Genomic DNA, 14,919 nt, shown 5'->3' with positions numbered 1-14,919 from the left:
CTGCCACCTCATCCTCGGGCTGCAAACTTACATCGCTGGAATCCTCCACGTTGGTGACCAATGTGACGACGGGGTCAAAGGTTTGACTTGTGTCACTGACTTTCAAAATAAAAGGAACTGCGGCTTGATAACAGTGATTTAGACAAGCGGCAACCTCCAGGGATGACAAGTGAAGCCAATGCACAAGTGCCAAAAACTGCAGTTCGTTGAATGGCCACTTGAGGCAGGCACCAAAAGCGAGTCAATCCCCATAGACCTCCATGTTAAAATGCTCAACTTTACAGCAGAAATAAACACTTTTACAGCCTGGTACAAAAAACGGTTTTGGTCTCTATAACTAATGAATTTTTTTATAACTCATCCGTTTAATTTCATTAAGGCTTAAAGTTGCACATAATTAAGGGCGTGGTCACTTTGAGCGACAGGTGGCGCCATCCCGGGTGGCTAACTAGCTGCTGGCTGTCTGCGAGGCATCATCTCAGCTAATTCACAAGTCATTGAACCTGACGTCTCAGCTGTGTTTGTGCCTTTTGGATATTTTGTTTTGTGAGGGAGCTGGCACCAAGCGGGAGCATGAGCGGGAGCAGCCAACACCACAGGGCTAGCCAAAGTAGCGTAGCTTGTTAGCCTAGCTTGGAAGCCTTAGCTAACTTAGCAGCTTCGAGCGAGGTGGCCGTGTTTAAGCAACCATGCTTCATTCGGCCTGCCTCTTTGCCAATTTTTTATTGGCCGGGATTTGGGCAGAGTCAGGCACTGCCAAGATGGCGACGGCCAGAGCCGCCTACTTTGAGCTTCAAACCCACTCCTCAGAAACCAATGGATGATGTCACGGTGACTACGTCCATATTTTTATACAGTCTATGGATTTAGAGGGGGCGCCATCGACAAGTGCCATTGCCAAAAAGGGGTTTACTTGGTCTGCAGCGGTGTTCGGGTGGGTGGAGCACGTCAGGTAGCATTTACATGAATGCCAGGATCCAAGGTTTCCCAGCAGAACATTGCACTGTAGATGATCAATGTGATTCACTTCACCCGTCAGTGGTTTGAATGTTTTGGCTGATCGATGTACATCTGCCAACAGCCAATAGGAACACCCTCTCTCTGAAATGATCTGTGATTGGGCAAAGTCTCCCATCACGGGCTAGATTTTCTAAAGCCTGAAAACAGATCCAAGAGGAGGTGCAGAAGTCTACTTTTCTCTCAGAACACTTGAATTACAGAATGCTAAAAGTTTATTCAGGGATTTCTGACCAATAACACCAAATCTGCCTACCCCAGGTTTAAATATTCAGGTACAGCCAGCAGGCGGTTAGTTTAGCTTAGCTTAGCTTAGCTTAAAGACCAAAAATGGGGAAACAGCTAGTCTGCGTCACTGTTAGGTTGCAAGACAGGTAGGACTGCTCCCCGCCAAAAATAGCAACACATAACTACTGTAAAACAACGGCTTACTCTTACGTATATGGTAGGCCAACTTTGTCACCTTTAGACAGTCAGGCTAGCTGTTTCCAGCCTTAATGCTAAGCTAAGCTAACTGACAGTAGCTTCATATTTACAGTATAGACATAAAAGTGCTATGGATCCTGTCATCTAACCCTTGTATAATAACATGATAATTATTTATATGATACAGACTTCAAAAAGAAAGATCAACTCAATTTCAACCATGTAGTTAACACATTTAGGTTTGGTAGGGCAGTGTGGATGGCCTTTGTTTTAAGCTGATTTAATACACAAAAAACAAAATCAACTGTGGTAATGGAGGTGAGAAAAAAGGCCGTAATGGTTGCTCACACACAGATTGTTGAAATCAAAAGCAGAAGGTAAGAAATTAGATGCAACACCAAGAAAACAAACCGGACAAAAACAAATATTTTGACTACCCATGATGATGAATCATCTCTGAACTCTTCCACATGTTAATCTGAAGTCCAGTGAACTGCGCTAATGCATCGTAATGGTAGCAGATGTTCATACACCGGGTCTAACGGGAGGTGGGCTTGTCGGAGAAGAGGCCTAATCCAGAGACACGTGGGACATTAGATCATATCCTGTCGCCCCTTCTTGGCAGGCTGCTCTTCCACTTTTTAATTTATTACTGGGATATTTAGGACAACTCATCTCTCTCTTCCCCAAATGAAAGTTATCTCAGAACATGATTTTTTTAAGCTATGTGTAACATCTTTTATCAATAATCTCCTCGCTGTTATATCCAAAATATACACACCGAATCTATTTGAAGTGACCAGGCCTCCCATCTACAGTCTATAATTATCTCACTTTAATAATGTGGGATTTGGAAAGTTCTTTTGTTGAATCCAGAGGAAAATTGCCCAAGTTATCACAACTCAAACATGTTACACTATAACTGGAAAGACCTGCTACAGTGAGGGGAAAAAAAAATCAATTCTCGGGGAAAAAAAATATAAGAAAAAAAGGAAAGAATTTGTGTTTTTGGCTCCTGCTCAGGTCAGAGCTGTCTCTCTTACTCACTCCCTTCCTTTTCACTCTCGCCTGTTCCCCTTCCTTTGCTTTCTCTTAACTTTCCCTCTCCCACTCCCACTCTCTCTCGCTCACATCTGGAGGGTATCTGGTGTGGCTGTGTGACTCCTCGCCTGCTATGGGACAGCCTGTGTTTGGACTGGACGTCAGACTGCATTGTGTTTCAGCAAACGTTGGTCGGACGGGGTAAAGTAGTGGACCAGAACGTTGCTTTTGCAGACTTTGCTGCTGCATGTTTTATGGGTGGCTGTTATGTTATGTAGACTGAGCTGTGAGTGTCATTCATCCGTGCATGGCAATGTGGCATGTGGGTTACAGACAATTCAGACTACTACAGTGCAGTAAAGCCACTTCACGACCTCAGCCCAGCTGAGGAAGAGCGTGAAAACAAGATGAGTTTTAAAATGCCTCAGCATCTCTCTGCTAATAAATACTGTTCTCACTTCAAGACTTTATAAGGTAACATGAGAGAGCTGTTGACTTAGTCGAGGCTTTAAAGTCCTCTCTGACACGCTGTGCTGTTTTTATTCCAGCCAGGGTCTACATTGTACAATAAGTGCGGTATTTTCAGATTTCATTTCATTTTCTGTGGGTGTATGCATGCTGCTGTGTAGACTGTGTGTGTGTTTGTGCTGGTGGACATTTGCCTTGAGAGCTGCCTTGAGTGCCCTCTTGGAATATTCCTATCAACATTGGTGGAGATGATTAAAAGGTTTTTTCTCTTGCTTTGCCAAAACACCAGCCTTACATAAACACTGCTGTCCTCATATGCTTGTCAGATAATTGCTAAAGGCTAGATTCACATGATGTTATTTCGTCTCTTCCTGAAGATTTTCATATAATTGTTGATTGTTTTTCTGAATGCATGTGTGTGAAATGATTGGAAAGCAAAGATGTTGTTCTTTTCTTTTTTCAAATTAGCCCTTCCACTTGGTGAGGACTGAAGTTTCAGACACAGGAGAGAAGTGACAGAGAACCACCTGTCTTTTGTTGGTGACCCGGTGCGTAAACAATGCAAACCCTCCATCAGTTAAAGATATATTCTAGGTACAAGTGTTTTTCTATACATCAGTCAGAAATGGCCAAGCATGGATTGCACCAATCAGCCACAACATTAAAACCACTGACAGGTGAAGGAAATGATGACCGTCGATCATTTCGATACAATGCAATGTTTTGCTAACCTCGGTTCCTGGCATTCATGTGGATGCCATTTAACATGAACCACCCATACAAACATTGCTTAAGACCAAGTACCCTCCTGCATAGCAATGGCCTCCTTAGCAAAGCAATGCGCCACAAAAACTAATAAGTAATTTCCCAAGGAATGTGACAAATGGTGCATTCCATTTATCTCGGAAGTCAGAGGTTTGGACTTGGAATGACTTCACACCCATGTTGATTGCGTTCCATAGGGCAAGTTGGAAAACCAAGATGTCATTAGCAACACCAATAGGGTGACCATATTTTGATTTCCAAAAAAGAGGACACTCGGCCCGGCCATGAAATAGCCTACTTAAATGATACTCGCAGTTTACTCAAAGATGCCTTATGATTTTTATATATTTAAAGTTTATATGTATGGATAGAAAATTCAGTTATATTACAAAATAATATCTCTCAAAGACAGAAATTCAGACAGGCCCCAATAGATAGGGGACACATACACACACTAGAGTGTGGCTACCCGATCTGAGCCTGACGGGACCGGGCCAGTTCAGTCAAAAATGTATAAATTGTATTCGGGCTCGGGTCGGATTCGGTCAGCTTTCAGTGAACATGTAGTGTAAAAATAAATAAAATCCTATTGTCTGTCCTGTTTAGGCTATTCCTTGGGCACTGTTATTTACGTGACAACACCTGAACAGAACACACACACACACTGGCTGTTTGTTTCTACCTCTCCCCTCGCTGGAAGTCTCGGACCTCCAGCCGCCCGCCTCCGCCTTGATTAAATGCTGAAAATAAAATAAAAGAGGGAGACAGGTTTTTCCTATTTTATCTTATTTTGTTATATTTCTCCCTCTCTCCTCGCTGGAAGCCTCGGACCTCCCGCTGCCTGCTCCCGTCTCAAACACGGAGGTCTCCCTCCAGGCGCACGCCCGGCCTGTTAAATAGCCTTGATTCCACACATAACAACTGTGTGACACAAACTCAGTGCTTTAGTAAATAAATAATGTCGGGCTTGGTTTGGTTTCAGACATAACAAAACAGAATAACATTAAGAATGACTGTCGGGTTCGGACAGAAATATGTGGCGCATGCCACACTCTAACACACACACACACACACACACACACACACACACACACACAAGGAAAACTGGACATTATCATCAATTTATAAACACCCCCCCGGACGCCCCGGACAGGACATGAAAAGTGGACATGTCCGGGCAAAAGAGGACGTTTGGTCAGCCTAAACACCAACTCAAGCCAAGTTGGCCATTGTACCAATACCAGTTGATAACACTGTAGCAACATGTCCACAGATAGAAGTTGGACAGGTCTGTGTGTTGGACTGCTTTAGTGAGACACAAATAAGACAGATGTGTTAATAAGCTGTGTATTACCACAGGCTTCACTTCCACTGATGAGCAGAGCAGCCATATTGGATTTTGAGGTTGAGGTTGGTGAGGTTCCTATGACTTTCCAAGTTGGAATTCCGACCTCAGGGAGCTTTCCAGTTGAAATTTCAGACTGGGAACTTGGAAATTCCGACTTTCCAGTACAAATGGAACTCACCAAAAGAGCTCAAGGCATCGACCCGCCCTCCAAATATCCCAGATAGCAATCTGATGGAGCATTCGCTGTATGTGCCAGTGCCCCAACTCACAACCCACAGGACTCAAAGGATCTGCTGCCAACGCTATGATGCCAAATAGCGCAGGACACCCCCAGCAGTTTTGTGGTCATGCCTCTACAGATCAGAAGACCCACCCTGGACCAAAGGTTTCTCAGCAGAACTTGCCTTGTAACAAGATGATCAATATTAATCACTTCACCTGTCAGTGGTTTTAATGTTGCAGCTGATGACTGTAGTTACACTGCACATGAAATCATTGCTTGCTGTAAAAGGGCACTACAGTTATATAATACTTGGTTAGGGCACTTGGGAGAAAATGATTATAAGGAGAGGAGAAATATTTTGAATTTTAGTCCTCAGTGTGGGTCAAGCTCCAAAAAACCCTGGATCCAACACTTAAGGCTTTCATTATCTGCCTGATCCCGACCCGCCAAGTTCAGCTAGGCTGTAATTTCTCAGCATTCCCCTGGCTCGGATCAGGTTGGGTTGCAGCAATTTCCTTATTTCTATATGAATTAATGAACGGTTAAGTTTCACTTTCACTGCTCTTGACACGCTGCCGCTCCATCTCCTCAGACAGAGTGTATGTGACATGTGGTGTGGAGCAGGGTGACCCACCGCAGGAGACTGCAGGCAACAGGAACTTAAATAAAAATCACTTTTTATTCAAAGATGATCAGGAAAAAGCAAACCAGAAGATCACATCACAAAACAAAGGATCAAACAGAGACTGAGCTGAAAACCAGGACTTATATACAACCTAATCTGACGGGGGGTTGAAGTGCAGGTGGAGAAACGGGCAGAGAAGCTCAGGTGAGGGGAATACGGTGATTAGGCAGGAGAACAGACAGGGAGCTCTTTGGCTGGGAAAAACTCTGAAACAGGGAGGAACTAATGAGACTGATGCAGGACAGGTGTGTGGATGGGCAAACAAGGGAAAGGCAGCACAAGAATATAGGAAAGGGGGGAAACAGAAACCATAAAACCCGGAAAACACAATTCACTTATTAATAGACCCTTTTCAGATGTCTTTCAGTTGCTAGGAAACAACATTGTCGTTCCACTTAGGCCTCCAGTCCAGCCACTACCGCACGGAAATGGCATATGTGAAACGCTGAACTTTAGTCCTCTTGAACTGAAACACACACTGTGGGAAATTGCAAAATTACTTTCATGACCTTTCATGAATGGTAGGTTGTTCCTTTCAACAAGGTACAAACGTGATGTCAGAATGGAAAGGGGCTCAATACGGCTCCAAAATTAGGCTTCATTTTGGCGAGGGAACAACTGGCATGGCTGTTTTTACTGAGGTACTTTGAACTCTCACCTCAAGTTATCTAAATGAAAATGGATTCTGTGGGTACCCTTAAACTTGAGAAGGCTTGTTCCTCATAAATGTTTCCTGACGGTATCCAGTTCTTTCATTTGACTGCTGCAATCTACGCTTTGCGCTGGTTGGTTCTGTAGCAAAGTGGCAGACTTTTATTCTGACATCAAGTTTGTACCTTATCAAGGGAAACAACCTACCATTGAGCAGTGAGGTCCTAAAACTAATTTCGCCATTTCCCACAATGTGTATTCAGCGTTTCATATGCTTTCTTTATGCAGTGGCTGGACCGGAAGTCTGAAGCCCAGTTCAGACCAAAGATTAGCAATGAGATGAGTTGAAACAAACAACAACTTGCAATGTGCCGTTCTGCAACCTGCTGGTTCACACCAGTGCAACTAGATGAGAGTAGTATAGCCCCCTCTGGCCTCCCCTTGGAAATGCCGCTGAGTGGTAGATCATCTCTTCAGGCATGCTGCGAGCGTGGCCTAAGAGTCTGGCAGTTTAATAATATAAAGGTAATGCGGTATGTTATTTATACCTACTGAATGAAATCATGGCTCGATAAGTTGTCTGAAAAATAGAGTAAACCTATAGCTATGTTTCCATCCAAAAGTGATTCAAATCATTGGGAAATGCGCATTAAAAGAAATACGAATCCTGTGTGTTTCCATTAAATGTACGGACTTTGGTGAAAACTACAAACTTGTGCGAGTTTTCCGCAGAACCGGAAACAAAACAAGTCTCACATTCTTCTACATTTTCTGGCGGTTGGCAACCAGCTTGTAAATGCATTACCGCCTTCCCAACCCGGAGTGTGGATATCACCATGGAGAGAGGTGCGCTACTTAATTCAGGTCAGACTTAATTCGAACATAACTGTTTCCATCCCCCGTTTTGCGAATCAACATTTATTCGAATCAACCAAAACCCGGCTAAAGCGAGCGTATTTTAGTTTGTGCGAATCAGGGAATTTTAATTCCATCATAATCGTTTCCATCATAATTTTCCGATGCGATACTTCTAGATGCACATCTAAACAGGCTGATGGAAACATGGCTTATGAAACACCTGTCCTCTTCTGTTAGCTGAATATAATGTGTATTTTTCAACTGCAGACAGACTCTCAGGTGTTAGTAACATCAAAAATGTTCAAGTGTCCCAGTAAGTCAGACCCTGAAAATGGAGCCACTAATCAAATCCAGCCATTATTCATTTTATCATTCACACTCGTGCCTTTCCTACTGTGACATCTCAAAATGTATTTCATTAAAAAAAAAAAAATTAAGAAAAAAGGCAATCAGCCACTCAGAGGCCTAGTTTTCTTGATTTGTCTGACCCCCAATTAGAAGTCTGTGCTTTCATTTTGCTGCTCTGACAACAAAATATTACATTATTTCAACTTTTTTTAAAATGAATTTTAATTCACCACCTTTACTCAGTATGCCAGCTACATACTAGACTGAAGGAGGTGGACTGCATCATCTGTAACACCTGCATTATGCCGAAACCTTGGACTTCTGATTGAACACAATGCTGCTGAAATAATAAGAGATTAATGAAACAAACAAGTTAGTGTGCGGTCCTCCTCCTTCAACCAGATAAAAGTTTCAAGGCTACCAACACCAGCACAAATTTGATGGAGCTGAGGTGTGTCTGTGTCCCTCTGTATTCTCTGTATCCTTCAGAGCCATATAATAGAAGACATTGTGCAGATCCCTCTGACTCACAAATGGATCTACGCACAGAAACCTTGCACACTGATTTTGATGCCTTTGAGACAAAATGAAAGACATGTTTACAGCCACCTATCTGGCTGTCACCACTCCCTCCCTGTCTTGCATTTGGCACTGCAACTGTATGAAGTGTGCGGTCCACATCCTCCACCTCTTCATCATCATCATCATCGTCCACCTGAATATTACTATCTGACCTGCTGAAAGTGAGCTATCTGAGTTATGATGATGATGATGATGATGATTCTGCATGCCCTGTTCCTCTGTCTTGTCCCGCTGCCACATTTTCCTCACTGATTCTTGTTCAATCAGGAGAGACTCATTTTTAAAAAGAATTTTTTTTTCATCTGCACATAAGAATGAAAAATGTGAAAAGTCTTTGGCAATTAGACCCCATTGTGATAGTATGATTTCAGGAGGGTGATGAATCTGTAGTCGAATAGGGAACCCCCCCGGAGTCTAGATGTTGGTGGTGGTAGATGTGTTAAGGATGCGATGAGAAGAAGATGGAGAAGTGCTGATGATCTTGATGAGTAGAGGAATGGGCCTTTGTTGAGCTCGTCCTGGACTCTGGATACTAGGATGGCTAGACGTGAACAGGGTGGAGGAGGACATGACAATCCTGGCTAAAATGATGGCTGACAGCAGCAGAAGAGAGAGCAGATTTAAAATTTTGCAGCAGCATCCTGATGGAGTAGCATCGTAGCGAAGTTTGAATGGATAACTAGAAGAGTAAACATCAATAGCCAGCAATTAGAGGAAGCGGTGGGAACGGGAGGGAAGGAACTGTGAATGGATGAGCACAAAGAAAGTCTTCCTGATTTTTCTTACGCTGAGCTTCATGTCAAACAGCTCTCTAAAGGCTCTGACGGATGCGAAAAACACTGAAAATTGAACCGAGAACAGACAAGTCTTGGACTCATTGTGCAAACATGATTGACACAACATGAAGTCGTATTTACTTTTAGGCATGTGACAAATTCGTACAAAAAAACAGACTGAACGGCAAAGGCCTTTACTGAAGATAATCCACCAACCTTGTTGTGAGCAATTTCATGTTGGAACTTATTTCTTTCTATTCTAAACTACACCTGCCAGCTGTATCACTGCGCAGAAGGAAGTGTGCATCTACTCATGGAAGAGGGACTCATGCACATTAATGGTGTCCTCCTCGGCTAAGCTATAACATTAGCTAGCTCAGTGATGCTAGGTGAGCCAGCAGTGAATGCATGCTTCCTTCTGCACGGTAAAACCCCTGCATGGAAGCACATATTGACGGGGAAAAGTCTTTGACACAACACTGGTGTGCCAGGTGCCTTAAATCTTCAGTGTTCAATGAACGTGTTATTGCACAACACTGCACCCAACATATAATTACTCACGAAGTTTCAAAGTATAAAAAAAGTTATTTTAATGGGTAAAAAGTAGCAGATTGTAGCTTTAACAAGGTCTTGTTTCCAAAACAAAACACTCCTGATGTTTTTAACTTCCCCGACCATGTGCTTGTGCAACAGGAGAGCTCAGCAGTGGACATGGCCTTTCCCAAGCATTCCATCCTGCAGGCCCTGAGTGTGCTGCTCTTGGCCTGGGTGTTGGTGCGTTGCCAGGCCCCGATCGCACTGGAGGAAGAGGAGGAGGAAGAGCCACTGAAGGAGACCAACATCGCAACAGTGGTGACGAAATCAGAGCCTTTTGAATGTCCGCCCGAGTGCAGCTGTACGGCAGAGGGGGCAGTGGATTGCGCCGGTGTCGACCTCACAGAGTTTCCCGCTGGGCTGCCGGATAAAACTCGCCAGCTCTCTCTGCAGGTCTGTCGCACATCTGCACACACAATGAAACACACATCTACATTTTGTAATTCTGCTCAGGAAATAGTGCAAACTCTTGTCTGCATTGTGTTTACTGTCTGTTTTTCGTCCTGTGATGCCAGAACAACAAAATCGAGGAGATAACAGTGGAGCACATTTCTCATCTGCATCAGCTGGAGACGCTCAACCTGCAGAACAACTGGCTCACCACGGATGGTAAACACTGTGAAACAGTTTAACAGCAGGCGTGTGGTGTACAGTAGGGGGGGCAGGGGGCAGATTACAGGCGTGTTGCAAGGTTTTTTTGTGAGACAGACAGCAGTGGGTCTTTAAATCTCAGGTCAATTTGGTGCCATTTTAGTTTGATTAGTAGTTTTCATGCCTGTGGGAGTTTTCTAAAGGAAAGATGCTGTGTGATGTGTGTATATGTTGAGTCTGATTCATGTCTTTAGAAGCAAAATGTTATTTTATTTTATTTTATTTTTTTAGCTTTCTGACAATTGTTGCCCAATTCAACTGTTCCTATAAGCTTTGCCTCCAGATAACAGCCACATCTAGAAAAGGGAGGGCAATTAATGGAGAAATCAGAGTCATTTTCTTAAGAATGTGGCTGTTATTCAGCGATAGTTCAATAATCTTGCATTTAAAGGTCCAGTATTTAGGATTTAGGGCAGGGGTCAGCAACCTTAACTATCAAAAGAGCCATCATTTGACCAAAAATAATAATTAAAAAATGAAAATTCAGCCATTATCTACTCACCCATATGCCGAGGGAGGCTCAGGTGAAGTTTTAGAGTCCTCATATCGCTTGCGGAGATCCAAGGGGGGAGGGGGTAGCAGCACAACTCCAGCTAATGGAGGCTTAAGGCGCCCCAGATTCAAACGTCCAAAAACACATAATTGAAACCACAAAATATCTCCATACTGCTCGTCCGAAGTGATCAAAGTGTCCTAAAGCCCCGACATAAAAAGCTGTTTGGAAATATGTCATTTTTAGCCTCATTGTAGCCTGTAGCTCTAACTGCCTCTCTGTGCACTGCGCTCATGTGTGTGCGCTTGTGCAAGACCGTGAGACATGGGCACCGTGTTCGCTTTCGCTGGTCTCGCGCGCAAGCATTAACATGGCAATAACAATCATTTCCCTCCCCTGTTATGTGGCGGCTGATCTCGTCCTCTGCTCAGAGGGTAAGGAGCCCCCAGACCTTGTTGTTTTTTGCAGACATTTTCGGTCGCTGTTTTTCTTCTTTGAATTAGCCGCTAACTGCTACCACCTGCTTTTAAAATGTCCCGTGGTGGGTCGCACGCATAACACCTCTGCCCATGAACCTGTCCTGCTGGCTGTCACGTTTATACAGACATTGTTTCATTGCTGTTACCACCTCCGTTCTAGGCCCATAGGTTAGACAACTCTGTCCCCCGTTTTGCGATCGTACCTTTTATAAAGAACGATGAGGCGACATAACAGCGCAGTATTCCCGCCTTGGACAGGCAGTGTATAAGCGGCTGCTGTGTTTTCATTACCTTTGAATGAGCCATTTACTGTAATGCTACATGGGGAGCGGGTCCTTGTCTATGGAGTCTGCCATGTTGCCCCACATGTTTCCACAGTAGCCCAGAATGGACATTGCACACTGTTCCTTCAAAAGGCAGAAAGAAAAGCTTTGAATTGTCAAAGATAGCTGTGCTTTATCAGTGTACAAATAACACTCTGCGAGCAGCTGTAGAAAAGCTACTTTTATGTGAGTTTGGGAGGGTCAGATGACACAATTATTATCCCTATTTCAGATAATCTATGACATCATAACACCCGTAATCACACAAATAATTTGCAGCCACACACCAGTACTTAGGGAACCATGCAGCAGACATCTGCCCTCTTGTTCCCACTGACTTCGGTTACTCCTTTGTTTGTCTTAAAGAAAATGTCAAGCCCCAGTTGTAGTTCCGTTACTCACAACAGCATCCAAAACACATGTCAAAAGGCAAAACAGACGTCAGATCTCTTGCTAACATTAGAATGCTCCTACTGTGGCTGAATGCCAGCTAATTATAGTCATTTTGGCGAAGAGTGCTGCCAAGATGAACAGACAGCTCGATGGATTTTTGTCTTTCTGGCCAGCTGAGACCACTGCGAGCTTGTGTTCCCTCTGCTTCCCTTTCTTTGCTTCCCATATCATTGTGAATTAAGCATTTAGTTGTAATGGTACCCACTAACAGACCAATATGAGACCAAAATCCTCCATGGGAAAAGATTTTATGTGAGATGTAACGCCATATGGTGAAACTGTGAAGCTGGCAGTAGTGTATATATGAAGAGGAAATGACTAGATGTATTTTACAACAAGCTATAAAACGTCTTCTTCAGACTTTTTTTCCCTTCTGTCTCAAACATAACAGATGGGTGGACTTCAGAACCTACTGTGTAGTTTGCAGCAGAGTGTTTTGGTCAATGCTTTCTTCTTTACTGAAGTCTTGAGAGGTAGATGCCAAGAGTGTGTTTAAAAAATTCTTTCTATCATTCCCAACTGAGTCTAATGGTTTAGTGTCTATTCAACCGGTTCTCACTCCCAACTCATCAAATACAGACGCTTGATCTGTGGCCCTCGGCATCTGACACCAACGTACCTTTTGTGTATGTATGAGACGATCCAGGCATCGCCATTGTTAAATGCTCAGAGCAACTGCATGGGGAGGAGATTGAAGTGGACGGATGGGTCACTGCATTGGTATTTGACGAGATGGGAGCAAGATGGGGCTGGCTAAACTGACTGAAACTTTTTAAAGTAGTACATTTGTATGTAATTTGCATCTCTAACTGGTGGCTTGCAGGGTCCATTCTGAATGGACCACAAGTGAGTTGCGAACATGTCAGTTTTTCATGTCACCTTATTTTGAAGCTTTTACTTTGAAGTGCCGTTTCCTGCTGTAGAGTAATTGACAAGTGGACAGCCTCTTGACAGAGACAGCAAAGTAGCTGGACGACATGGCCGAACATAAAGTATGACGTTGAACATATTAAACTGTGTGGACCTTGAACTAATGACCAAGGAGAAATGTGGCTGGAGCAGTTGGGAACCACTGCATTAGCCCATTTCAAGTCAGATGTTAGAGAGTAGTATCACTTCAGTAATTTGCCATTCCACAGCTAAATCGAGGTAGAGCTTTAAAAAACATCAGCTTGTTTATCAGCTTGTGATTAAATAGAGTAAATAGTTTCACTCTTCAGTGTGTTTTTCTCTTTATAGGCCTCGAAGATGAAGGGTTTGAGATGCTTGAAGAGCTGGCTTATTTATACTTGGCAAATAACAAGGTGAGTCACACACCAGACTTGTTGATTCTCGACGCTGACCCCAAATCTGGCAAATTTATCGTTTCTGCATCCACCTCACAACAATTTTACTCCATTCTTTCCTGATACACTCACACAGTGCCAGCTGGCAGAGAGAGGTGGCAGTCTCCTCTCATACACTCTATGCGAGCTTATGCTTGTAATCACTTCCAGTATGGCTGTGCCAGCTGGTGGGAGCTAAAATGTTACTGACCCTTTTGGACACAGAGCGAGTGAGAGAGAAAGGATGGACAGATTTGTTTGTGCCTTCGCAGGGATGAATAGGCAAACGGGATACAGAAAGAATAGGGGATTTTTAAGTGCTCACTAAGCCTCAAAGACACCCATGCTGCTTTAATCCATAAACCATGTTATAAAGGAGAGAGCTCTAAATGAACATCTAATCTCACCAGTGCTTCTCGGATTTGCTATTTTGTACAATGTAGTGCTGGTAGCAGCGGCAAAAGCGAAGAAAAACTTGCTTGTATGAAGGTACAAAGCTTGACATAAAGCAGTTCTGCGTTGTAGAACAAAAGTTCTCAACAGGAGGTTTGTTGTTGCCTTTTAAAACCACCCACGTGTGCCCGTCACAAAATATCATGTGAGCATTTCTATGCCACAACTATGGTAATAAGGGTTCTGGATAAATTTGGGCAGCTAAAGGAATAACTCACTCCCCAAATGACCATTTGTGTATCAGTTACTATGTGTCAGGCTGAATTTGTGAAGAAAACTTTGCTTTTCTCACACCCCTCCAATGTGAACCAAGAATAAAAAAAGTTTTATCTGATAGTGTCACCAGATGTAAAATCAGGGAATCACAGAAGTCATTAGAATACCATACATCCTCAGAAAACCACGAATCTAACTAGTCCATACCCATTGAGTGCACAGTTGCCTATGTACAGTTTCACATGGTGTGTGTTTGGGATACAGGTCATAATAGTAGGATAGTTAGTGGGCTAAAACTGTACATTAGTAGTTGAGGTAGCACGTTGAAAGGCAGATAGTTAAAGTGTACCCTATGTTCTATTGACTTAAAAGTGGGGCGCACTGGTAGTTCACATGGGAAAGGTGCAGCTAGCCCTTGTTGCAGCGGTGGGGGTTGGAATCCGGCCTTCGTTCTTTGCTGCATGTCTTCCTTGCTCTCTCTCACCCATCCTCCCTGTCCTGCTTCACTGTCCTGTCAAATATAGGCAAAAAATGCCCGCCACCCCCCTCAAAAAAGAGGCGTCCTTTTCTACATATCAACCAAGTTTAGTAAAAATCGATATGGCGGTTAGGCCTAGATAAGAAATTAGCTCTCTAGCGCCCCCATTTTGTTTGATGGGGTCAATAATGGAGGGGTCCCCTCAGATTATGTGTGGTCATATGCCTACAAAGTTGCGTGGTGATCGGTGAAACCCTTGAGATGTT

At 43.5% G+C, this 14,919-nt stretch overlaps 1 protein-coding gene across 1 annotated transcript in view; it reads left to right on the top strand.

The window, feature by feature from the left end:
* Positions 1-2,595: 2,595 nt before the first annotated feature.
* podn (podocan) overlaps positions 2,596-14,919 on the top strand; it is a 25,261-nt gene continuing 12,937 nt past the window's right edge. The window contains exons 1-5 of the mRNA XM_050055088.1: positions 2,596-2,685; positions 3,421-3,500; positions 9,882-10,175; positions 10,298-10,391; positions 13,421-13,485. Coding sequence (XP_049911045.1) covers positions 9,900-10,175; positions 10,298-10,391; positions 13,421-13,485 — 435 coding nt within the window. The 5' untranslated portion in view covers positions 2,596-2,685; positions 3,421-3,500; positions 9,882-9,899. The remainder of the gene's footprint in view (positions 2,686-3,420; positions 3,501-9,881; positions 10,176-10,297; positions 10,392-13,420; positions 13,486-14,919) is intronic.

Source organism: Epinephelus moara, chromosome 10 (assembly GCF_006386435.1).
Source record: "Epinephelus moara isolate mb chromosome 10, YSFRI_EMoa_1.0, whole genome shotgun sequence".
NCBI lineage: Eukaryota > Metazoa > Chordata > Actinopteri > Perciformes > Serranidae > Epinephelus > Epinephelus moara.
The sequence above is the reverse complement of the archived record's forward strand: the minus strand, read 5'-3'. Positions and strand labels throughout refer to the sequence as shown.